Source organism: Furipterus horrens, unplaced genomic scaffold (genome assembly GCF_987537825.1).
Source record: "Furipterus horrens unplaced genomic scaffold, mFurHor1.1.pri manual_scaffold_2, whole genome shotgun sequence".
Lineage (NCBI taxonomy): Eukaryota > Metazoa > Chordata > Mammalia > Chiroptera > Furipteridae > Furipterus > Furipterus horrens.
Window position 1 is genome coordinate 97,847,155 of NW_028327172.1, and position 26,599 is coordinate 97,873,753.

At 40.3% G+C, this 26,599-nt stretch overlaps 1 protein-coding gene across 15 annotated transcripts in view; it reads right to left on the bottom strand.

Moving 5' to 3' along the window:
- The window catches only part of PARD3 (par-3 family cell polarity regulator), an 817,661-nt gene that overhangs the window by 395,113 nt on the left and 395,949 nt on the right, over positions 1-26,599 (bottom strand). For all 15 annotated transcript variants that reach the window (XM_090266179.1, XM_090266183.1, XM_090266178.1 and 12 more), the window contains exon 5: positions 8,789-8,920. In XM_090266179.1, coding sequence (XP_090122305.1) covers positions 8,789-8,920 — 132 coding nt within the window. The remainder of the gene's footprint in view (positions 1-8,788; positions 8,921-26,599) is intronic.

Here is a 26,599-nt window from a genome sequence, read left to right on the forward strand (position 1 = left end):
CAGGTAAAATCTGGGTTAGTTTAAAATGTTTCTTCACTACTATCTTTTTACTTGTATCCAGAATAGGCTCTACTTTTTAAAAATGTACTTTTGCCCTAAATCTTCAAAAATGAGGTCTTAATCAAATTATAATAACAAATAAAAAAACACTTCCATAGAAACATAACTTTTCCATGATTTGTGAGTATATTCATGTATTATGCGAATATTAGTTATAATGCATAAATATTTTCCAAATTTTAAAAAGTATCAAAATAATACTTTTAGAATAGTTGTGGCAATATTTTACTTAAATAGGTTTTTTATTTAACATTCATATATTTTCTAATCTTAATATAGGACTCAACAAATACAGGCTAATGTAAAAATAAACACCATCTCTAGTTAGCCATCTTCATTTCAGAAGGAATTAATAAGTCAGGAATGTTTTGTTCGGCATGAAGAAGGATACAGCAAAAGCATCATGGCTAAAGACAGTGACAAAAGTGTATATAAAATAATAAGAAAAAAGGTACTGAAATCCCTCCTAAAACTCCTGTTTGAGACTCTGAGACCTGACTCTGAATGGTGGGATGTGCAGGCAAGGGTACAAAGGTGAGGAAATAGTACAATGCCACACTTGAATTGTGTTATCCCCAAACATTTAGGGTAGCTTTCCTCCTTCAGTATAATCTGTGTACTAGATTAAGTTTTTGCTTGATAGAAAGAACCACAGAACACGGGTTTTTCTCTAAAGGTCACTGCAGTTGCTCCCCTATAACAGAACTTACACTGAGGCTGGAACATTCCTAGCACCTCCTGTTATTTCTGCTAATTGGCTTCAGGCCTGTACACCAAGACAAGGTAGTGAAAATGGCAGGCTCCCAATTAGCTTAACTTCCCTTAAGGTTCCTCTACTTTCTGGTCCTAAATTCTTCCAATCACATCTTGTTAAAATTGCTGCCTCCTCTTTTGTGGAATTTATTAGTTGCAATAAACAGTGGGAATATAAAAACAAGTCAGCACATAATCTATTAACTGCCAACATTAAATTATAGGCTACACACAGTATTGTTAAACATCAGAATTAAGGGTTTTGTTGCTTTTATTGTTTCTTTGGTCTCCAAATCAAAATGTCTGAAACATGAACACTTTTTCAAGGCAATACAACAACCCATTTAATTTTCAAATCCTTTGTGCTTCCTCTGAGATCTCTCAGAAAAATAAAGTCACAGATTGCCCTAAGGAAACGATGATCTTTGAAAGATACACAGTCCTCTGCCTTCTGAGATGAACCTGATATGGGATTCAGCTATAGGCCATTCTGAGTTATTCACTGGAAAGCAAGACTACTATTTCTAGAAAAAATGTTGAGCTTGACTGCGAGTCCTTCCTGCTACAGAGTTCTAATAAGACACATCACCTAACTTTGGTTATAGAGGTGTTGCTTACCAATATTCTAACAAAGCGAAAGAGATTCAATACAGTAGTCCCTCTCTATATCGCGGCTCACTTATTGCAGCCTCACTGTATCACGGAATTTTTTAAAGTATATTTAATTATTTATCGTGGATTTTTTGCTATATCGTGGGATTTTGCAGTCGTCGTCGTCGTCGTCGTCGTCGTCGTCGGCAGCCGTCCGTCTCGAGAGACGATGGCGTAGCTTCTTGAGAGTCTATCTGCACCGCCGAGAATGGCTGTGCAGTCTGACTCGGGAGTGACAATCCCTGCCACACTTGTTACAGGTGAAGGCAGATGGCCGTTGTTGCTGCTGTTGACGCTGCTTCCGCCTCGATCTTTTCTGGGCCGCCTCCTCGTTGAGCGCAGCCTCTGCACGTGACGTACCTTGCCTGACCGCGAGCCTCCAGGCTAGGCGGTCGTCTGCTTGAACTTCCCATGTGTTGAGATTGATGGAGCATTGTGTCATGTCCTTTTTGCAGATGTCTTTGAACCGCAGTTTTGGGCGCCCTGTCATCCTCTTGCCTTCTGCTAGCTCGCCGTAGAGGAGGTCTTTGGGGATACGGCCTGCATCCATTCTTTTGACATGGCCGAGCCACCTGAGGCGTCTCTCGCTAAGAACTGCATGCAAACTGCTCATATTGGCTCGCTTCAGCACCTCGGTGTTGGGGACCTTATCCTGCCAGGCGACATGCAGGACGCGTCGCAGGCACCTCATGTGGAAGCTGTTGAGTTTCCTTTCGTGCCTTGCGTAGGTGGTCCACGTCTCGCTGCCATAGAGGAGAGTGCTGAGTATGCAGGCTTGGTAGATGCGCAGTCTGGTTTTCTCAGTGAGGCTGGAATTGTTCCACGCTCGCCGGTTCAGTCTGGCCATAACTGTGGCTGCCCTGGCGATTCTCCGGTTGACCTCCAAGTCGACTGACAGAGAGCTCGAGATGGTGGACCCGAGGTAAGTGAAGTCGTTGACAACCTCCAGGGTGTACCCGTCGATGGTGATGCATGGGGGAGTCCCCGTACCTTGAGCCATAACATTCGTCTTCGTCAGGCTGATGGCTAGTCCGAACTCCTTGCATGCGTGGGAAAGGCAAGTGACTAGCTGCTGGAGTCCCTCTTCGGAGTGTGATGTCAAAGCTGCGTCGTCGGCGAAGAGCATCTCACGGATGAGCACCTCTTTGACTTTGTTCTTGGCTCGTAGACGGGCCAGGTTGTAGAGCTTGCCATCGGATCTGCTGTGAATGAAGACACCCTCGCTGCAGTCCTTAAAGGCGTATTGGAGGAGCATGGAGAAGAAGATTCCGAACAGCGTAGGCGCGAGGACGCAGCCCTGCTTTACTCCGCTGCTGACTGGGAAGGCCTCAGAGGTTGCGCCGTTGTAGGACACCGTGCTGTGCATGTTGTCGTGAAAGGACATGACCACAGCAAGCAGATGTGGTGGACAGCCAATCTTCCGTAGCAAGCTGAAGAGACCGCTTCGACTGACCAGATCAAACGCCTTCGTAAGGTCGATAAAGGCGAGGTAGAGTGGTTTATGCTGCTCGTGACACTTCTCCTGCAGCTGGCGTAGGGAGAAGATCATGTCCACTGTTGAACGGCCAGCTCTGAAGCCACACTGGGACTCTGGGTAGACGCGGGAAGCAAGGGTCTGCAGGCGGGCAAGAGCGACCCGGGCGAATACTTTGCCGACGACGCTGAGGAGAGAGATGCCCCGGTAGTTGTTGCAGTCGCTGCGGTCTCCTTTGTTCTTGTACATGGTGATAATGTTGGCATCTCTCATATCCTGGGGGATGTAACCCTCCTTCCAGCAGCGACAGAGTAGATGGTGGAGCGGCTGTAGCAGGACTGGTTTCCCGCTCTTTAGGATTTCTGGAGGGATTCCGTCGCTTCCTGGTGCTTTCCTGCAAGCGAGGCGGTCGATGGCTTTGCTGAGCTCTGCCGCAGTAGGTGGGGTGTCTAGCTCCTCCATGACTGGTAGGTCTGGGATGGCGTTAAGAGCAGTGTCTGTTACGGTGTTCTTCGTTGCGTACAGCTCGAGGTAGTGCTCGGTCCACCGCCGCATTTGCTGTTCCTGGTCAGTGATGACCTCACCTGTCTTGGACTTAAGGGGGGCGATCTTGGAGGGGATTGGCCCTGTTGCCTTCTTGATACCCTCATACATTCCTCGTGCGTTGCCTATATCGGCGGCTTCCTGAATGCTTCTGCACAGGTTTAGCCAATAGGTGTTGGCACAGTGGCGGGCGGTCTTCTGGACTTTGTTCCTGGCAGCCCGTAGAGCTTGAAGTGTACTGGGAGTGGGCGTGGCCTTGTAAGCCAGTAGGGCCTTCCTCTTAGCCTCGATCACGGGTTCCATTTCTTCCCAGTGAGCCTCGTACCAGTCAGCGTTCTTCCGCTCTTTCTTCCCGTAAGCAATAATGGCGGAGTTGTATATGGCGTCGCGGAGACGTGGCCAATTGGATTCGATAATGTCATCTGCCGCCACTCCCTCGCCGAGTGCATCTTCCATCTTGTTGATGAATTGCTGGGTCTTAACTGGGTTGCTGGCACAACTGGTGTTGATGCGTGGGCGACCTTCATCTTGGAGTGGTGCAACCTCTTCGGCATTATGCGCACCTTGCTTACCACGAGGGCATGGTCCGTGTCGCAGTCTGCACTGTGGTAGCTGCGGGTGAGGAGGGTGCTGCCAATATCTGTTCTTCTGGTGATGACAAGGTCAAGCTGGTGCCAATGGCGGGAGCGGGGGTGCCTCCATGACACCTGGTGGATCTCTTTGCACTTGAAGAATGTGTTTGTCACGCACAGGCCGTAGTGACACGAAAGCTCAAGCAGTCGCTGACCATTCTCATTGATCTTTCCTCTCCCAAAGTTTCCAAGGCAGGTGGGCCAGGCCATGTGGTCGGCTCCTACTCTTGCATTGAAGTCTCCAAGGAGATAGAGAGCGTTACTTCTGGGGATCTTGGATAACGCTTCGTCCAGTGCATGGTAGAACTGTTCTTTCTCTTCGATGATGGCGCAGAGGGTTGGGGCGTACGCGCTAAGAATGCTGACTGGGCCGAAAGTTGTTGACAATCGGAGGGTAAGTAATCTCTCTGTGCCTCCTGTGGGTGGCTCTATGGAGTTAACAAGCGTGTTCTTCACAGCAAACCCAACACCGTGCTGTCTTGGTTGGTCCGGAGACTTCCCTTGCCAGTAGAAGGTGTAGTTGGTTTCTCTGATAGTTCCGTTGTCGGCCAACCGGGTCTCCTGTAGAGCCGCAATGTCGATGTTTAGTCGTGCCAGTTCCCTATCGATGACAGCGGTTTTCCTGGCACCCTTGATCCACGGAAGGTCTGCAGTAAGTCCGAGGCATATGGTCCTGATGTTCCAGCTAGCGAGGCGAAGAGCCGGAGGCTTCTTACTTGTTGTTTGCTTGGAATTAACTGGTGCGGGTGTTTTGTGGCCCACTTTTCGAGAGGCGCCTCTCTGATCCCCACGCACCCAGTGGGGCAGGCGAGCCATGGCGAGACGGCACCTAATTGGCTGGGGCTGCCCAGCTTGAGGCGGGCGGTAGCTGTCCAGTGAGGTGCGATGACCTCTCCCACCGTCAGAGGAGACCCCTGGCGCTCGTTTCCTTCGCCAATCGGATGAGCTTATAACCGGTATCTGTCTCCTCCCGTGTTGAGTCGACATCTTGCGATGACGCTGGAGTGTCCTCTCCAGTGAAACTGAAGCTACAGAGCCTGGGCAGGGTGATATGGAGGGTCTGCTGTTGCCCGTGCAGCAGACCCCCCCTCTCTTCGCAGCTGAAGGGTCCAAGGGAAAGACAAAGTCAATACAGCTTGGCTTCAGGTGCGCCGCAGGAGTTGCCGGTGTTGACTACAATGTCAAACCGCCTTAGGGACTCCGGCTCCGGATTTTCTGTCGGGGTTTACTCCCTTAGCCTTTCCCCTGAAGAAGTATGCCGCAAGGCAGCGGAGGTTTTTTGGAGTCAGAGTTTTCCTTCTCTGATTTTAGAGATGTCCTTCCTCTTTCCTCCTTTACAGGAGTAGAGATAATTAGTGGTCTCCAATTATATGAATCAATTTCAATTTCTATAAATCAGATGATTTGGAGAGAGGGCTGTTCAATTTCCCTGGATTTTGCAGTAATGTGTATGTATTTACATGCGTAGTATTTATTATTTTAATGATTTTTGCCTAAATTTTTTCAAAAAATATATTTAAAAATATAATAAATGATTCTAACATTAAAAGAATATTAAATCGAAATAAAATATTGCACACTGTACTAAAATAAATGTAAGGTTCCTACTTCATCGATTTTCACCTACCACGTGGGGGTCTAGAACATAATACCCGTGATAAGTGACGGAATACAGTATTCCCTTATGTAGGACCAATCCTACAAAAAGAGAAAGACCAGTTCAGCTTCCAGAGGTGCCTGACAACTCAGCATTCTATATACTCTATTGTCCTTTTCATCCCTACTGTTTATTCCCACTGGCAAAGCTGATGTGGTCATAACTGCCTTCATAAAACAAAGACAACGAGAGACAAGCACTCTAGGAGGAAATTGAGCAAAGCCAAAACCACTGGAAGCATATAAACTCTAGGACTCTATTATTGACCTTTTTAGTCCAGATGGCATGAGAAGACAGCCATCAATCAGTTCTACCCTAAGTGATCCCCAAATCGTATAGGCAGAGGGTTGATTTTATTTAACCATAGAAAACATTCTTTGATCTATGTGATGTCATTCTCTTTATTATATTTTAATGGCAAACACTAACAGGGAAAAAAAAGCCACAGAAGAGACATCAGACCCTTAAAGTCAGATGACTCATAGGGAACAGTTAAAAGAACAAGTCCATAATTAAATAGGAACAGCTGGAAGATATTTTCAGTGTACGCAGCATACCTTATTAGTTCGCTTCTGTGTTTACTTTTAGCCAAAGTTTTAACACAGGTTTGATTAGTTTTTGCTGTTCTTGTCCAGTTAAATAGATTTCAGTCTAGTTAATTACCTTGCTTATATTAATTTAGTAAGTGGATAATCACTTCTAAACTTAAGTCAAGGAAAAAGATGGTTTTAGGCTCAGGAATCACAGCTAATGTCATCTACATTAGACTACACAGATTAAGGAAGTACTTATTTTTATAAAACCTGCTTATCATTGAATAAATACTTCAAATAACTTCAACAGAAACAAATCAAGACAGTATTTAGGGAAAAAAAGTATGTGGCTTCTAGATGCAATCCCTTAGCATTTATACTAACTTTACAGAGAAAAACTGTATTACTTCCTCAAAAAAAGATCTATAATCACAGTAGTAAGATAAACATTATATTTTTAGAATATAATTAAATGTATCATATTTTTTAAACTCTGAGATGACATTTTTTCTCCTAATCATGCAATAAAAATGGTCATGTTTCCATATTTAGCTAACTGTACCTTCCTCCTTGCTTTAACAGAACCCAACTGCATTCAATGATGAGCACCTGTGTTTCAGGGACGGGACAGGGCCACACCTCACCCCCAGCTCCAGGAGGTCAGGCTCAATTAGTCTAAAGCAAAACTGGTACTCTTACTCCCCTTGATTTAGATGTGGGCAGGAAGAAATCCAATTCCTCACATCAAAACAGGAGGGGCATCTTTTGGGGGTTTGCTTTCAAAAAGTGCAAGGAAGAAGACAAGTGCACTGTTCCTCTGTTCCTCTTCCTCTGCATGAGCGTACGATGGCCAGGGCGCTGGCAGCACGGAGCCGCTAGAGCCCTGCAAAGGCTCCTGCAGGAAACAGAGTACCCCATTTCCCAGTGAGGGCTTCCCTTCCACCAGTCTTCTTATTAATGAGTAATGAATGTTTCCTTATGCAATCTAGATTTTCTGTTATCAGCAGACCACTTTAACAGGCATGATTCTAGCTCCTTGGCAGGTATTATTATATCACTTGATTCAGCAACTATGTGAGGCAGATTCTATGACTATCCCATTTGATAAATTAATAAAGTGAGGTATGGATAAAATTACCAATGTGCCCAAATCTCATATCAAATCTCATATGGTAAATAGCTGGTAATCAACTGGGCTGACTCCAGGCCCAAGCTAACTTATCTAAATCTTAAAAACATTTTATTCAAACTGATAATGAAATAATAACATGAATTAGTTTAAAACCTGTATTATTTTCAGAAAATTATGTTTTTCCTAAATAGAACTTCCATGGTTTCTTCGTTATTTAACATAATTTCAGTCACACAATATTTCTGTATGTTAACATTTACTATGGAATAAAAATTAGTACATTTACCTTACCATCAGTATCAAAGGTAAACTGTCCTTTTTAGTAAGTTTTATAATTAGAACACCCCACATACATAAATTATTTTAGAAGGTTTATGCCACAAAACACAGACTGAGATTAAGTAAAATACTTAGAATGTCTTTCCACTGATATAATTAACCTAAACTGAAAAACAGCTATCTGTATCTAGGCAACATAATTGTTAATAATTTTAAAGATTACTGAAACAGATAAACAACAAAATATTCTCTCACTGAGTACTCACCTAGTCTTCTATCTATATGAACATTCTAAGAAAATAACTAAGTGATGAAATAACCAAATAAGAAATTTTTAACATCAAACCTATTAAAACTATCAACACTGTAACTGACAATAAATAATTAAGACTTAAAAAAAGCAATACTGCAAGAATTTTCTTTTTATACAACAAAATTTACCACATGATTTCTTAAGTCTTCATATGAACAGAACATTGATATAACAACTTTGCAAATAATCCTTCTTCCCACAACAGGAAGCTGTTATTTATACTGAGTGGTGAGCAATTCCGATTTCCATGCAGAATAAACTAAGCAATTCTAAAAACTTATAGAACTAAAATAGGTCCTTGACATGTATGAAAGGATAAGTCCCCAAACCTGACAAATGATCTAAATTCTGAAACAACACTATAACATATATTTCTCTCATAAAGTGAAGTCAGGTATAAGAAAATTTTAATTTGTCTCTTCATATCCTTTGACTTACTGCTTATGAATGGAGAGAAGAACCCATAAGTAGTCTGGAAAGTCTACTCATAAATTGCATTATTCACCCCAAATATCTATGTCTCAGCCCTGAAGTTGTGATGTTTCTGAATATACAACAAATATTCATAACTACTGATGAGAAATCTGTGCTCAGAATACTCTACATTAATGTTAGAGAAACTGTGACATAGAGCCTGTTACTTAACTAAAGTGTGTTAGAATAATTTACTCTTAATCATCATTGTAATGGAGGGAAACATTTTGGTATGTGGGTTAAGAAGTTATATCAAAGGCGCTTGTAAAAGAATTCATTTATGTTACCTGTTCTTGTTTCTCCAGCCACTTGTCCACCATCGGGTGACTAGCACTCAGAGATGAGCGAGCATTGTCTCTCTGAAACTGGTTAGACCAGTTACTAGTATCCCGTGGGAGGCTTCTGTAGTTTTCATCTTTCTATTTAAAAAGAAACAAGAAGTTTTCTTGTAAAAACAAAGATCCTTTAAATTAATGATGCACTTGGTTTGTCAAAAGTAGCAGAAAACTGATTCCACATATTAAAAATAATTTTACAAACCTATACAAAATAGCTGACTGAGGACATCCCATCTAGATTAGACCTGAAAAATGGAACTATACACCTAAGACAGGGGAGTCTAATGACTACAGCAAGAAAGGCAACACACGTGTGTGTCTGTGTGTTTGCGTGTGTGTGTCCACGCGCACACCCAGGACAAAACAAGATACCCTTTACTCCCTACCAAACCCATCTCCCCAAGCCAAGTACATGCAAACATGTTTCCAAAAAAAAGTTTTACTAGTGTTTTCTCTTCTTACTTCCAATCTTATAATAATTTTGTGAGGTATTTTGTATAGTTTAGCAAAAATGTATAAAGTAAGGAAGACTAATGAATTTGGCTCCCTATTTTCGAGCTTTGTAGTTTCATGATTTTGGGCAAGAGACTTAAGGCGATCTGGGTTGTTTTGTTGCCCAATTTACAAGCTCTTTGTAAGCATAACTCAAATATCAAGTAAAGCAAAAAACTGTCTATCCCAATACATGGTACACATGATTGTTCACCCCAACAAGCTTACGACACGTGATATCTTTACATAAAAACCTAGTTGGTAAATATCTATTTAAAATGACCCAGAATAACCACATGCTATTGGATGTTTCTTTTAAATAATAGCGTAAACAATTTACTACCAGTCTGTAAAACTTAATTTCGATGTTCTAAAAAGAAATGAGAGATCCAATATGGCAGAGAAGTAAGTGGAAGGTACACTAACCTCCTCCAAGGACCAATCTGAACTTACAACTTAACTGTGAACAAATCATTAGGATAACCAACTGAACACTAGCTGGAGAAAAGTCTTATAACCATGGAAAGATATAAAAGGCCACTTAATCAAAACATGACCGGTAGGGAGTGTGGAGACGTGGAAGGGCTGGCTGGCCTACCATGGGTGGCAGCTGAAGGGACTGAGAAACAGCTCAGCAGCCGGGGGTTCCCCCTAAGGAGGGCAGAGTCTAAACCAGCCTAGAGCAAGAGTGGAAAGTAAAATAGCATCCAGCTGTGAAAAGCAAAAAGCCACAGGGATTTTGCAGGCCTGAAAGAAACAACTGGAGAAGAAAAGATATTAAGCGGATCACTTATATCAGACAAAACAGATTTCACAGCAAAGGCCATAAAAAGAGATAAAGAAGGGCATTTCACAATACTAAAGGGAAAAATCCATCAAAAAGATACAACCCTTGGAAACATATATGCACCCAAGATCAGAGCACCCAAATATGTTAAGGAAATATTAGAAAGACTTCAGGAAGGATATAGACAGCAACAAACTCATAGTCGTCGTCGTCGGCAGCCGTCTGTCTCGAGAGACGATGGTGTAGCTTCTTAAGAGTCTATCTGCACCGCCGAGAATGGTTGTGCAGTCCGACTCGGGAGTGACACGGTATCTGTCTCCTCCCGTGTTGAATCGACATCTTGCGATGACGCTGGAGTGTCCTCTCCAGTGAAGCTGAAGCTACAGAGCCTGGGCAGGGTGATATGGAGGGTCTGCTGTTGCCCATGCAGCAGACCCCCCCTCTCTTCGCAGCTGAAGGGTCCAAGGGAAAGACGGAGTCAATACAGCTTGGCTTCAGGTGCGCCGCAGGAGTTGCCGGTGTTGACTACAATGTCAAACCGCCTTAGGGACTCCGGCTCCGGATTTTCTGTCGGGGTTTACTCCCTTAGCCTTTCCCCTGAAGAGGTATGCCGCAAGGCAGCGGAGGTTTTTTGGAGTCAGAGTTTTCCTTCTCTGATGTGCCCTGACTGGAAGATCGAACCAGCGACACTTAGCTCGCAGGCCGACGCTCAATCCACTGAGCCAAACCAGCCAGGGCAAACTCATAGTAGGGGATTGTAACACCCAACTGTCAACAACGGGAAGATCTTCGAAGCAGAAGAAACACCAAGGATATTGAGGCAATAAACAACACTCTAGATCAAATGGACTTAGTTGATAAATAAAGAAATTTTCACCCCAATGAAGCAACGTATACATTCTTTTCAAGTGCACATGGAATATTTTCAAAGACAGACCACACTGTAGGACACAAAACAAGCCTCAACACATTCAAGAAAATTGAAATTATATCAAGCATCTTCTCAGATCACAATGGCTTGAAATTGGAAATCAACCTCAAGGAAAAAAATCGAAGACATTCAAACTCATGGAGAATAAATAACATGCTATTAAATAATGAATAGGGTAACAATGACATTGAGGAAAAAATCAAAAAATTTCTGAAAAGAAAGGATAATGAACACACAACAACCCAAAACCTCTGGAATACAGCGAAAGCAGTCCTGAGAAGAAAGTCCATAGCAATACAGGCCTACATAACAAGGATAGAAGAATCTCTAATAAAAAATTTAACCCTACAGCTACAAGAACTAGAGGAACAACAACAAAAAAAGCCCACAGCGAGTAGAAGGAAGCAACTCATCAAAGTCAGAGCAGAATTAAATGACATAGAGTCTAAACAAACAATTCAAAAGATCAACAAAAGTAGGAGCTGTTTCTTTGAAAAGAAAAACAAAATTGACAAGTATTTAACGAGGCTCATCAATAAAAAAAAGAGGAGAAAACAAGATGGCAGAGGAGTAAGTGGAAGCTACACGAACCATCTCCCAGAACTAGTCTGGATTTACAACGTAATTTTGGAGAAATCATCTGGAATAACAAACCGAACACCAGCTGGAAAGAAGTCTTATAACCACGGGGAGAGAGAAAAGGCCGCTACATCACATGACCGGTAGGGACTGCGGAGATGGGGAAGGGCTGGCTGGGCTTACACGGGTGGCAGCTGAAGGGACTGAGAAACAGCTCAGGAGCTGGGGGTTCCCCCTGAGAAGGGCATGGTCTAAACCCCCAGCTGAGCTTCCCAGCCTACAGAAACAGAGTGGAAAGTAAAATAGTATCCAGCTGAAAAAAGCGAAAAGCCACAAGGTTTCTTGCTAGCCGGAGAGAAACAGCTGGAGAAAAAGAGCTCTTAAGGGGATCATATACGAAAATATTTTGCCCCCACTTATCCTGGGCTCAAGCAGAGGGGAGGCAGAGAGGACTAGAGACTCTTGGGGAGAGTTTGGCGCGGTGGCTTTGAGGGGAGAACTGGGGGAGCAGCGGACCAGGACCCAGTGCTGACTCATCCCCATTACTGCAGGCGGACCATTCCCCTCCAAGTGGCATCAGCCTCAGGGGAAGCAAAACCCCTGCCTACAGGAATTAAGCTGCCACACCCTCAGTCATTAAGTCTGATGGCTAATCACAGATTGAATAGATTAACAACTAAGAAGACAGACAAAGGCAGTAGATCCCTGGAAGTCTCCAACAGGCTGCCTAGGCCCAGACTGGTACAGAATCTAAGGCCACCAGAGGCAGATCCAGGAAGTGCAGATCATTCTAAGAAGCACCAACAAACAATAGGAGTCACAAAAATTGAGAGACAGAGAAAAAAAAACCCATCGAAAGGAAAAGTAGAATCCCCAGAAAGAGTGCTAAATGAAATAGAGGGGAGCAAACTATCAGATATGGAATTCAAAACATGGATTATTGAGAAGCTCAATGAGCTCAGGGGAAACTACAAAGAACTCCAGAAAAACTACAAGGAACTTACTGAGAATTACACCAGCATGAAAAAGGACATGGAAGCTATCAATAAGAGCCATGAGGAAATGAAGAATACGATCTCTGAATTGAAGAACACAGTAGAAGGAATTAAAAACAGGCTAGAGGAAGCAGAAGATCGGATCAGCGAGTTTGAAGACAACGTAGACAAAAACTCCCAGACAGTGTAGCAAAATGAAAAAAGACTGAACAAGACTGAAGAGGCTCTAAGACAGCTGCAGGATAACATGAAACGTAATAATATCCATATCATAGGAATTCCAGAAGGAGAAGAAGAAGAGCAAGGGATAAAAAACCTCTTTGAAAAACTAATGACAGAAAACTTCCCTAACACGAGGAGAGAAAGAGTTACGCAAGTCCAGGAAGCACAAAGGGTCCTAAAGAAGATGAACCCCAACAGGCCCACTTCAAGACACATCATAATTAAAATGGCAACATTCAAAGACAGAGAGAATCCTAAAAGCAGCAAGAGAGAAACAACTAATAACATACAAGGGAGCTCCAATAAGGCTATCATAAGATTTCTCAGCAGAAACACTGCAAGCCAGAAGGGAATCGCAAAAAATATTCCAAGCAATGAAAAACAAAGGCCTCCAACCAACAATTCTCTACCCAGCAAGCCTCTCATTCAAAATGGAAGGTGAAATAAGGAGTTTCCAACACAAAAGAAGGCTAAAAGAATACATATCCACCAAAGCAGCATTGCAAGAGATGCTAAAGGGTCTGCTTTAAGAAGATGAAGAAACAGAGAGAGACAGAGAGGAACACGAGTACAAAGGGGGAAAATGACAATGAATAAGTACTGAAAAGAAAGAAGGAACTTCTACCATTTGCAACAACATGGTTGGAACTGGAGAGAATTATGCTTAGCGAAATAAGCGAGGCAACGAAAGAAAAATACCTTATGCTATCACCTATTTCAGGAAACTAATGAACAACACAAACAAATGAGCAATATTGAACCATAGGTATGTAAGCAAGGAATAAACGAAGAGTAACAAAGGGGGAGATGGCAGGGAGAGAAGGGGGTAAGAAGGGGAATGGTCTAGTCAAAGAACACGTATAAATGACCCATGGACATGGATAGCTGGGTGGGGACTGAATGTGGGAAATGGGGTTCAGGGTGCAGGGAAGGAAGAGGGGAAAGAAAGTGGGACAAGTGTAATGGAAAAACAAACAAAAAAATTTTTAATGAAAATGTAAAGAATAGAAATGCAAGTTCAGTGAATAGTAGAAGGATAAGGATTTTCCTTCACACTGTATATTTTTCTCCCTATCTGATCCCTCCAGAGTTTGGCATTCTAAAGGAGTAAGTAATGACCTAAGTTTCTTTGCATAAAACTAATAAACCAGTTGTTAACAGAGGTTGTTTTTTGTTTTTTTGTTTTTTTTAACTAAGACTTTGACTGGAATGTCATTCCTAAAAGAGCCATGCTTGGTCTTTGGTTGTTACCAAAAAGCCCTGAGGAACTGGGATTGACTTTCAAAGGTAATAAAAGTCCACCAGATAAAAGGGCTGGTACCTTGGATGGGTGTACGGTCCGTGGCAATCTTTCCAGGGAAGGAATGAAGGTTGTTTTCCTGAAAGATGGCTAGATGGGACCTTAAGGCACAATGAAAAACCAGAAAGACTTGGAAAAGACAGGTGTGTACAGGCAAGGCTTAATGCCAGGTATGTGGTTCTGCTTCTGTGCCTTGAAGGGCAGACTGAAGGTCACCCTAAATGTTCCTTGTATAAGTTCCAGCAAAGCAGAACTAAAGATCATAAGTGATCATTTGCTGCTCTTGTTGTGTTTATGCAAATGAACAGGATAAATTAAAAATGGACTTAATGCAGTACCTTCAATGACAAGGAGGGTAATCTTACGGAGAAAAATCACAATTGAAGGATAATCACAATGCTCAGTTGTAGACTACAAAGTAGTGCAGCTAACCGTCTTTAAAGTTTCTTTTCATTTAAAATTTGTTTTCATTTGAAAGTTAAACTATGTCTGTGGTATTATCAAAGATGTTTAATTTACAGGCAAGAAGAATGTCAAATGCCTTGCAACTGGATGTCTTTCCGATAAGACAGTCCAACAGATTTAGAGCCTTGTATGTGGGTTATGATACATAAATTAACATGTATTTTCTGTTTTCAAAGGGCATAAGCCTACGATCTCATTACATGAGTGATTGTCTGTACGTACAGGCCTCACTTAATTCAGTCTACATTGCTGCCTCCTGAGAGACTCAATGGTTTGGCTGAACTAAGTGGCTGGGTTGGTGAAGAATGGGGTGGTCTGCGGACTTCACTTTAAAACTGGTTTCTCTTTTCTGTCCTAAAGGCTTGGACAGAAAGAGCCCAGAGGCCTGAGAGGGGGGGAAACCTAAAATAGTTCCCTCAGCCCAAACTAAGTATAATGGGTAAAAGGGTTTTCGACAGGTGAGATGTACCTGGCACACCTTCCTCCAAAGAAGCCCTTCTTTTCCCTAATGTGGGATATTGAAAAATTAATCCCTGCCTTTTGTCATCTAGTGGTTATGGATTGAATGATGACCTTTAACCCTGTTGCCAAATCTGTTGCCTCCAGAATACAACAAGGATGCCAGCCTGTTAAATCAAGCATGCCGTTGTCCAGGGACAGCCAACCAACCTGCAGTCTGCAAGATCCTTCCCCACGTGGGAAAGCCACCATCACCTCCACCCCACCCCCACTCTTATTAGAGATTTGTGGACCCAAGGGTAGGTAGGACGACTACCATGTCCTGCTTGAAGCAGCTATAGGAGCTTAAGACCTTCGCCCATTGTCCTTTATAAGATTATAAAGGGTCTTAAATCTGAGAGGGAGGGATTGTTATTTTTTATTGTTAAAACAATTAATTAATTATTTTTTAAAAAGAAGAATATATGAAAGGGTGAGGCAGGAAAGCTTGTATATACAACTCATGGGCATGGACTCGGGGGGGAGATTGTTGGGGAGCGGTGGTGCTAGCGGAGGGGAGCAAAGGGGGGAAAATTGGAACTACTGTAACAATATAATAAATAAAATATACTTAAAAAAAAGAAAAAAGAGAGAGGACCCAAATAAATAAAATCTGAACTGAAAGAATAAAAATCACAACCAATATCACAGAAATACAAAGGATTGTAAGAAATTAATACAGACAACTGTATGGCAAGAAATTTTACAGCCTAGATTAAATAAGACAAATTTCGGGAAACATATAATCTTCCAAAACAGAATCAAGGAGAAGCAGAAAGCCTGAACAGAACAATAACAAATAATGAAACTGAAGCAGTAATCAAAAAACTCCTGGCACGCTAAAGCACTGAACTGGATGGCTTCACAGCTGAATTTTACAAAACATTCAGGAAAAAACTAACTCCTATCTTCTCAAACTATTCCAAAAAATCCAAGAAGAGGGAAGACTCCCAAACTTTTTCTATGAAGCCAGTATTACTCTAATTCCAAAACCAGGTCAAGACACAACAAAGAAAGAAAACTACAGGCCAATATCGCTGGTGAACATAGATGCTAAAATCCTCAACAAAATATTGGCAAACCGGATACAGCAACAAATTAGAAAGATAATACACCACGATCAAGTGGGGTTCATCCCAGGGATGCAAGGATGGTTTACTATTCGCAAATCAATAAACGTAATACACCACATAAACAAAACTGAAAGACAAAAATCACATGATCATATCAATAGATACTGAAAAAGCGTTTGATAAAGTACAACACCTATTTATGATGAAAACTCAGCAAAATGGGAATAGAGGGAGCATACCTCAACATAATGAAGGCCATATATGAGAAATTTGAAGCCAACATCATATTCAATGGGTAAAAACTGAAAGCATTCCCCTTGAGCTCAGGAACAAGACAATGTTATCCACTCTCCCCACTCCTATATAACATAGTCTTGAAAGTTCTAGCCACAGCAAGCAGAGAAGAAAGAGAAATAAAAGGCCTCCAAACTGGAAAAGAGGAGGTAAAACTGTCATTATTTGCAGACGACATGATAGTATACACAGAACATCCTATAGATCCACCAAAAAACTACTTGACCTAATAAGTGAATTTGGCAAAATAGCAGGATACAAAGGCAATATTCAGAAATCGAAGGCATTCCTGTACACCAACAATAAAATTTCAGAGACATAAACTAGAGAAAAAAACCTACTTACTATAGATACAACAAAAATAAAGTACCTAGGAATAAACTTAACCAAGGAGAAAAAAGACCTGTATTCAGAAAACTATGTAATACTGAAGAAAGAAATTAAGGAAAATACAAATAAATTGAAGCATATAGCATGTTCTTGGATGGGAAGAATCAATATCATTAAAATGTCCCTCCTACCCAAAGCAATTTATAGATTCAATGCAACTTCTATTAAAATACCAACGACATATTTCACAGACCTAGAACAAATGCTTCAAAAATTTATATGGAACCATAAAAGAGCCCGAAAGCCACAGCAATCTTGAGGAAGAAGAACACAGTATGACGAATCACAGTACCTGATACCAAACTATACTACAAGGCCACGGTAATCAAAACAGTCTGGTACTGGCATAAGAACAGGCATATAGATCAATGGAACAGAATAGAGAGCCCAGAAATAAACCCAGGTTCATATGGTCAACTAATATTTGACAAAGGGGAAAGGAACATAAAATGGAGTGAAAAGAGCCTCTTCAACAAATGGTGTTGGGAGAACGGGACAGGGACATGCAAAAAAAATGAAACTAGACCACCCACTTACACTACACACCTGAATAAACTCAAGATGGATCAAAAACTTAAATGTAAGCCTTGGCACCACAGAAGTCCTATAGGAAAGCATAGGCAGGAAAATTTCAGATATCCACATAGCAATATTTTCACTGATATATCTCCTAAGGCAGGGAAATAAAGGAAAGAATAAACAATGGGACTATATCAAACTAAAGAGTTTCTGCTCAGCAAAAGAAAACATCAGCAAGATGAAAAGGAAACCAACCGTATGGGAAAATATATTTGCCAATAATACCTCAGACAAGGGACTGATCTCCAAAATATATAAAGAACTTATACGGCTCAACGCCAAGAAGACAGACAACCCAATTAAAAAATGGGCAACGCACCTGAACAAACACTTCTCCAAAGAGGGTATACAGAGGGTCCATAGACACATGAAAGAATGCTTAACATCACTAGCCATCAGAGAGATGCAAATAAAAACCACAATGAGATACCACTTTACACCTGTCAGAAGTGCCATCATCAACAAATCAACAAACAACAAGTGCTGGCGAGGATGTAGAGAAACGAGAACCCTACTGCACTGTTGGTGGGAATGCAGACTGGTGCAGCCACTATGGAAACCAGTATGGAATTTCCTCAAAAAACTAAAAATGGAGCTTCCTTTTGAAGCAGCAATTCCATTGCTAGGACTATATCCAAAGAATCCTGAAACCCCAATTCAAAAGAACCTATGCACCCCTATGTTCATAGCGCACTATTTACAATAGCCAAGTGCTGGAAACAACCTAAGTGCCCATCAGTGGATGAAGTGGATCAAAAAAACGCGGTACATTTACAGAATGGAATACTATATAGCAGAAAGAAAGAAGGAACTTCTACCATTTGCAACACATGGATAGAACGAGAGAGAATTATGCTTAGTGAAATAAGCCAGGCAATGAAAGAAAAACACCATATAATATCACCTAATACAGGAGACTAATGAACAACACAAAAAAACAAGCAAAACTGAACCAGAGGGCATAAGCCTATGATCTCATTTCCTGAGTGATTGTCTGTACAAACAGGCTTCACTTAATCCTGTCTGCATGGTTGCCTCCTGAGACTCAATGGTTCAGCTGAACCAAGTGGCTGGAATACAATACGGATGCCAGCCTGTTAAACCAAGCATGTCATTGTCTAGGGACATCCAACTGACCTGGAGTCTGTAAGATCCTTCCCCATGTGAGAAGGCCACCTTCCCCTCCTCGCCCTCACTCTTATTAGGGATTTCTGGACCCAAGGGTAGGTAAGACAACAACCCTGTCCAGCTTGAAGCAGCTAGAGGAGCATGAAACCTTTGCCCACTGTCCTTTATAAGATTATAAAGGGTCTTAAGTCCGAGAAGGGGGATTGTTATTTTTTATTTTTATAAAAAATCAATTAATTAAATTTTTTTTAAAGAATAATACAGGAAAGGGTGAAGCCAGAGAACTTGGATGCATGACCCATGGACATGAACTAAGGGGGAGGGATTGCTGCGGAAGGGGGGTACTTGGCTGAGGGGAGCAAAGGGGAAAGTAATTGGAACTATTTTAACAATATAATCAATAAAATATACTTAAAAAAAAAAAGAAATGAGAAGGCTAACATAAAGTAGGGAACTTAATCTTTTCAATAACTAAATCAAAATAAATATCTCCTACAAGAACAAATTAAAAATGTTAACCTGACTTCAACCCACTTACATTAATGCCCCACTTCAAGAGAAGTAGCAAAATGTTTTTCTTAATAACTTTGTTAAAGGTAAGCTGTCTGTACATCTTATATACATGATCGATTCTTATTCTTCATTTATTAAAAAGCACGAGCAGCGAATATAAACATAGAAAGATAAAAGTGTAATATATAGGCTTGCAATAGACCAGGATAGTATTTTCTTTCCATTCATGAGTTCCATCAGAGAATAAAACTTAAAAGTAATATGACAGTTTTGGATCTATGCCAATACTGTGATATATGAAAAAATAATTTTATCTATACATATTTATCAGTATAAAGTTTACCATGAAACATTTTAAATTTTTTAAATTAACCTACAGAAAATGAACTTTAACATTAAACATCCGTGGCAAGTACTTTTTACCAGAAAATTCAGTACATTTCTGGTCAGTGCAGCTCTAGACATTTGAAGGGGTATAACCGTGAATGCAGAGAGATGCTGTAAGATTCAGATGCTGTTCCAGGCCCAAGACTAGGGACTAACTGCAGTAATGCGGAAATAGTAAAATAAACAGAGGATGTAGACAAAATCTAATGAAAAACTAAATCTTATGCATCCCCAAATACTAAGAGCCCCTCCTTAAAACTTGAGCATAACTTCAGAACAAAGCAAAACTGTATGTTTCATATGATGATCCATAAACTTATTGAAGAAATTCAAATAAGTCATAAAGTATTGATAAACTTATTAATGACAGAACCTTAAGTCTCCATGAACAGAAGAGGAATTGGAAGTGTGGAGAAACACATGTAGAATTTTTATGTCAAGGATTTTGAGACTAATTACCATTGGCTGGGAGCCCAGGTATTCTATTCATTTTTCTCCTCTAAGGTGATTATCACACCAACTCTTTAATTTGAAAATGAATACTTAAAAACAAAGCATTAAAAATATATTCTTACTTTCAATAAAAACTATTTCAGAGAAGCCAACAGTGTCAGTAGATGAGGGAAGCTTGCCTTTCAGCAAAATGCCAAGTAGTAAAAGTAGAATAATAAATAAAATTACAAAAATCACCAATTTCAACTCCTAATGAAATAATTCATTCAGGCAAAGATAATCGACCAGATGTTAAAATGTCTCAGTAAAAAATTAATACTGAACTGGCTGTGTGTGCGCATAGTGACAAAACACCACTTGCGAAGGAAGAATATATCTTTAAAATGAAGAGACCAGATGTCACAAACTTCTTACTTTCCTTGGTGTCAAGAATCCAATAGGCTACTGGTACTCCGTTTGATTCCTTCTGAATCTCCGTCATTATTCCCCACCATATATGGCTCTCATTTTGACTCTTTTCTATAAATTGCTTACTACTGTCTCCCTGGACAAGCTCGAAAAGTGTACAATTTCAAAGCCTCCTCCCAAACAACTTATTGGTACAGGTCACGAACACTACACTTTTTCCTGAATTTATGATCTAAATTTCCAACAGGATGCCCCAAAGATACCTGAAAATCAATAGATTCAAAATGAATTTCATCTATCAATTCCAGCATCCTTATGAAAAATATTCATAATCTTCTTCACTAACTTCCTGCCTTTCTAACCCCCATTTCTAGGTCTTGGTAATCACTGTTCTTTGCCGAGGTTTCTCACAATTTGGTCATCACCTATTCAGAATCAACTTGTCTTTCTCCTGAAATCGCAACAGCCTTCTACCTGAACACTGGCTCAGCCTTACCCTCTGCCAGTGTTCTATGCCACTGCCCGCAGAAGCCTTCTCTAAATATATGTTAGGTCACAGCACACCTGAAACAAGCACTGTAGGTGACCGGAGGAACCTTCGGACAAGTGCACCTCTTCACCTTCACTCACCATCTTCTGAGCCTAGAAAACTCCCAGAACATTTCTTCTGTAAAAATACTTACCACTTTACAACCCTCATTTCAAAGGTTACTTTCTCTAAGACACATACCCTAATTATCAGTAGAACTAATAATGTCATTACCCTGGCTGGTTTGGCTCAGTGGATTGAGCGTCGGCCTGCGAGCTAAGTGTCGCTGGTTCGATCTTCCAGTCAGGGCACATCAGAGAAGGAAAACTCTGATTCCAAAAAACCTCCGCTGCCTTGCGGCATACCTCTTCAGGGGAAAGGCTAAGGGAGTAAACCCCGACAGAAAATCCGGAGCCGGAGTCCCTAAGGCGGTTTGACGTTGTAGTCAACACCGGCAACTCCTGCGGCGCACCTGAAGCCAAGCTGTATTGACTCCGTCTTTCCCTTGGACCCTTCAGCTGCGAAGAGAGGGGGGGTCTGCTGCATGGGCAACAGCAGACCCTCCATATCACCCTGCCCAGGCTCTGTAGCTTCAGCTTTACTGGAGAGGACACTCCAGCGTCATCGCAAGATGTCGATTCAACACGGGAGGATACAGATACCGTGTCACTCCCGAGTCGGACTGCACAGCCATTCTCGGCGGTGCAGATAGACTCTTAAGAAGCTACACCATCGTCTCTCGAGACGGACGGCTGCCGACGACGACGATAATAATGTCATGCTTTTTGTTACCACACTATATTCTAATTTTACTTCTAATTACTGTCCTAACTTATAATTTAGTTAATATTTTAAATTACTATTTCCATTATTACTGTGAAACCCAGGCATCAGCATTCACCTTTCCACTCAAGCACTTAGCTCAGTGGCCTACACCAGCGCAGATGGCTTTTCTTGAATATGAAGTTTTCTATTTTCACATGGTTTCGGAATACTAACACTTTAAAAGAACACTTCTAAACTGTTTTTAAAATTGATAAGAGAATGCTTTAAAAGGCATAAAGATAAACTTCAGTGAAAATGTAGTAACAGAATTTTCAGATTTATACTAACAGATGTATACCATGGGTATGTGCCTATTTCAATTGAGTGTCTGTTGAAAATGTGATTATTTCCAATTACATCTAAAAAGCAGTGTGAAATAGCTTTGGTTACATCAATTATGGCACATAATTCATTCAGCAAGCCACCACAGAATAATCACAGAAATGCAAGGGCTGCAGATCAAAAGGTCTGTCTTTTTGAACTGCACCTGAAAAACCCTACAGTTTTATTTTCTTAGAATCAATTCTGAGAAGTTAATTGATAAGGAAAATAAAATTGACATTAACTCGCATAACAAAAACGGTTTGCTATTCAATCTTGTTATAGTAAAATCAATAATGAATTCATGTATTAACCTCATTTTTGATGTGTGAAAACAAAATTGCAATAATCTTCAGTCATTTTCAGGTAAGTGAAGAATTTCTAAAATATATTATTAATCACTATGCAAACTATACATTATTTTGTTGATAACATGATGCAGGTATTACTAGCCTTTCAGCCATGATCTTACTGACAATTCTATCTGAAATTTGGACCACGTACATAGAGTACAATCCTATAAAGCTATGATTCTGTATGTACAATATGTATGAGTGCATTGCCCAACATAATAATACATTTTGTACTTCACAATGTATGGTCGGATATTAACTGTTTCCAGTTGAAATGTACACAATATGTTCTGCTTTCAATCTGGAAACATTTATTTTGGTGTTAATGTTTTTTTTTAATGTAGTCTTCACTATGTCTATGTAAGACTATCTACATCTTTCATGAATCAAACTACAGTCAACTATTTTAAAAAGTCAAAATTTTTAGGTTAAATGTATTTGCAAAACCTGTATTTCATAACGTAAAGGATGGAAAACCAAGCCAATAAAATTTTTGCCATTTATATATTTGAAACAAGTTAGAGCTGTATTTATAATTAATTATAGAATGTGATTTTAAATCTGTTTCAGTCTATGAAAAGATTAATGCCCCCAATTTGTATATTGGTAAACTTCAAAGTAAAATAAACCTTTTCCTTTAAACTTATAAAAACTTATCAGTAGTACCAATATGCAAAATCCTAAAGAGTACTGAATTTGCTAATGATAAGAAATAATTAACTATATTAAAGCCAGTACTTTATCTAAAAGATTATATAAAAATAAAACCATAAGGAACTACTTTTTTTTTTTTAACTGTTAACTTTAATCCTCTACCTTTGAGGCTGACCCATTCAGCTTTGCTGCTGGGTGGGAAACTTTTCCTCTTGCAAAAATAACAAAACAACAACAACAAACACATGTTCCTGCTGTGAACAGGAATTTTTCTTATCACCTAAATGTACCGCCACACCATCAGCTTCAAAAGTTACTCAGGCTGAGAAATGCATATTAATTCACTGCTCCCTGGTAGCAGTATTCTGGTTGTGGAGTAAATTTCTTCCACTGTTAAGAAAAGTAACTCTCTTCTCACCCCCTAACCCCTCCCAAAGCCAATTGGAATTCAATAAAATGACACAGAACCTACCAATGCCTTGGGAGAGAAGCTTATTCCTGGCATGCTAAGCTGCAACCTCAAGGTTTTATCTCTCAGAAACAGCTATTTAGCTGATGGTCAGATTCCTTGGCAAGCTCACACTCTAAATATATTTAGAATATTTCATGAACATTACAGAAGTAATGTGTATTTCTGTTAGCATAAGAAACCCAGCTATGTTTTCTCTTTGTTTCAGTGCAAAAATTCCAAACATTTCTTAAAAAATCACTAGGAATTGTGCCATATTCTGAAATACTAAATAGTCAATACATAAAAATTTCACTTTCACACCTTCTATACATCCTATGCTTTCAAACACTCCCGTGTGATTTTCAGATTTTAAATACACAATATGTTTCAATCTTCAATTGTGGCCAAAAGGAATTCAGTTTGCGGCTTCATCATTTCCCCCCCTAAAAAACAATAAACATTTTCGGATGTCTAACCTGAAATTATGAGACTGAAGTGAAGTTAGTAACTATAGCTTAGGTTATTTTTAATTACATGAAGCTTGCTAAAATCATCAGTAATCATATTGTTGATTCAAGCAGTAGACCCGTTCCCCTCTCTGGGGCCAGAGTTCATCTCTGTGCCTCCTAATGGTAACACCAGAGCATGACTTTGGAAGCAATGCCAAGGCGAAAGCTTAGGAGAAGGTAACAACCACACATGTTCTGTAAATAGCACTCTTATCAATATACTTTTCTGATCTTCAAATCATCCTTTAAGTAATAAATGAGAACAAGAAAGACAGAGAGAGAGTGCAAGATGGGAGGGAGGATAAACCAACTCCCACAAAACAATGCAGGTTCCAGAAATAAGCTGTAAACAAAGGCACTTAGTTTGACAGTCCCTATCCTTTCACCCAATGCCTACTGAGACATTTTTTAAAAATAAACAAACACAGGGTTTTATTCCAAACACAGTACTTATCATTGCTTATCCTACACACACGGCAATTTTGATGTGATGAACTGAAAAGCATTATTAAAATCCATGGTGGCCAAGTCTACATGTAATTCCTGATGTTGATCCTAATGCAATTTCACATTAGCTGTAACTCCTGTTCGTAAATAAGCATAAATACTGGTACATGTATGCGTCTAACTTTCCTTCTTGATATTTGCTTTCCTCCATATTCTTAATCATTATTAATAAGAAGGGTGGAAGAGACAAAGAGTATGTGTTTATAAAATTTGTTTGTAATTCTAAGCAAAACTATGACAAGACAAAGAGAAAACCTTAACATCCATACATTTTTGTCAAAACAAAATTTTGTGTAATAGTAGACTATATATTACTAGTGATGGAGATACAGTTTACTGAAGTGTGGCAGAATTTGCAGTGAGACACTGATTACACTGATATTTTTTTTAATGCTTAAAAAAGTTTAACTTTTAAAAATTTTAAATGGAAGTAACAAAATCCTAAGATTGTGAATGCCAAACATTTATTCTAGTACCTCTATACCTCACTTATTTTTAAATTACTATTTTAATCTTTATAAAGTGAGTTTAAGTTTTGAACAGAAATTAGTAGCAAAAATTAAAAATAATTTACCCAAGCCAATTTTCTTTTTATTAATATACAAAATAAAATATCCTACCAAGTACATCCAATTTTATTAGTTTCCTTTGAAATAGATGCATAATTCTTAAAACTCATTCTGGCCTAAAAAATCTGAACTTCATGCTTTTTCCATTCTTTATGATATATGCTCAATATCTTTTAGCTCATAGAACTACATTAGCTCAGTGGAAAACTCAAGAATATTCAATATGCCAGAAAAAAATTCATGTTGGAACTCTCTTTAATATAGAGGTAGACATCTGAGAATTTTGATTAATTTTGCAAATAAATCTCCTGTCACGCAGCAAATCTTTCAGGTTGATATGCTGACAAAACCAGAAGCATAACATTTTAGTTTTATCTCACAGCCTTCAATTGATCGCACCATGTTAACACTCTTAACACCAGATAAGAAAAACAACCCCCAGAACATGGATGCACACAGGGCCATGAACATAAAGGAATCTGATACAAAGAAGGGTTGGGCCCTCGCTGGTGTGGCTCAGTGGTTGGAATGACATTCCATAACTGAAGGTTTGAGGGTTTGGTTCCCAGCTGGGGCATGTACCTAAATCACAGGTTCATCCCCAGTCCAGGTGCGCATGTGTGCAACCCCCAGTCCAGACGTGTACAATCTCTGACCCAGCGTGGATCCCTGGTCTGGGTGCCTATGAAGGCAACCAATCAATGGTTCTCTTGCACTGATGTTTCTCTTCTTCCGTTTCTCTTTCTCCCTTCCACTCTCTCTCTAAAAAAGCAAATGAAAATGTCCTTGGGTGAGGAGGAGGGAGGAGGAGGGGGGAGGAGGGGGAAAGGAGGGGAAGGGAGGGGGAGGGGGAAGGGGGAAGGGAGGTTGTTCTATGTGATTTTATTGAATTAGCTTGGTGAGGGGTTAGGGGTGAAAGGAGAGTTACTTTTCTACATTTCTCAGAGTGGAAGAAATTTACTCCACAACCAGGGTACGACTACCAGAGAAGCAGGTCAACTTGTAAAGGCCGTGTTTCCAGAGGTGACCATCAGAACACAAATTGCTGTGAAGCCACTAGATCTGCTCGTGTAGCAATCCAGAAGATCCAGCAAAAAGAAAGATCAACAAAACAGCCTCATTCAGGCTACTTCTTTGAACGAATGTCCTCAGTTGTTTCCTAACCCACTTCAACAATTCAGAATTTTTAAGCTGGAAGGAAAAACCAAGAAAGAATTCAGCTCAACTCCTCACAGTCTAAAAGAAGAAACAGTTGAGAGAAGTTGTGGCAAATGCTCTGCAGAGCTTAGGATGACTAACCAGTTCCCGTGGTTATCGTTACCCACTTTGAATGCCAAATTTCTGAGTAATAGGATGTGTAGCCTCTCACTCTAACCCTAACCACGAACTACGGTTTACTGGGTCATTTCTGGTATCTAGTCATTCCTACACAGCGACCCTCCCACAGGAAGGTACCTCCTGAGTTCTTGTAGTTAAAGTGGGACAGAGTCATTAATTAATCTTGAAGCACAAATTATACTTATATTTGAGATGGTGGGTTCACTAATA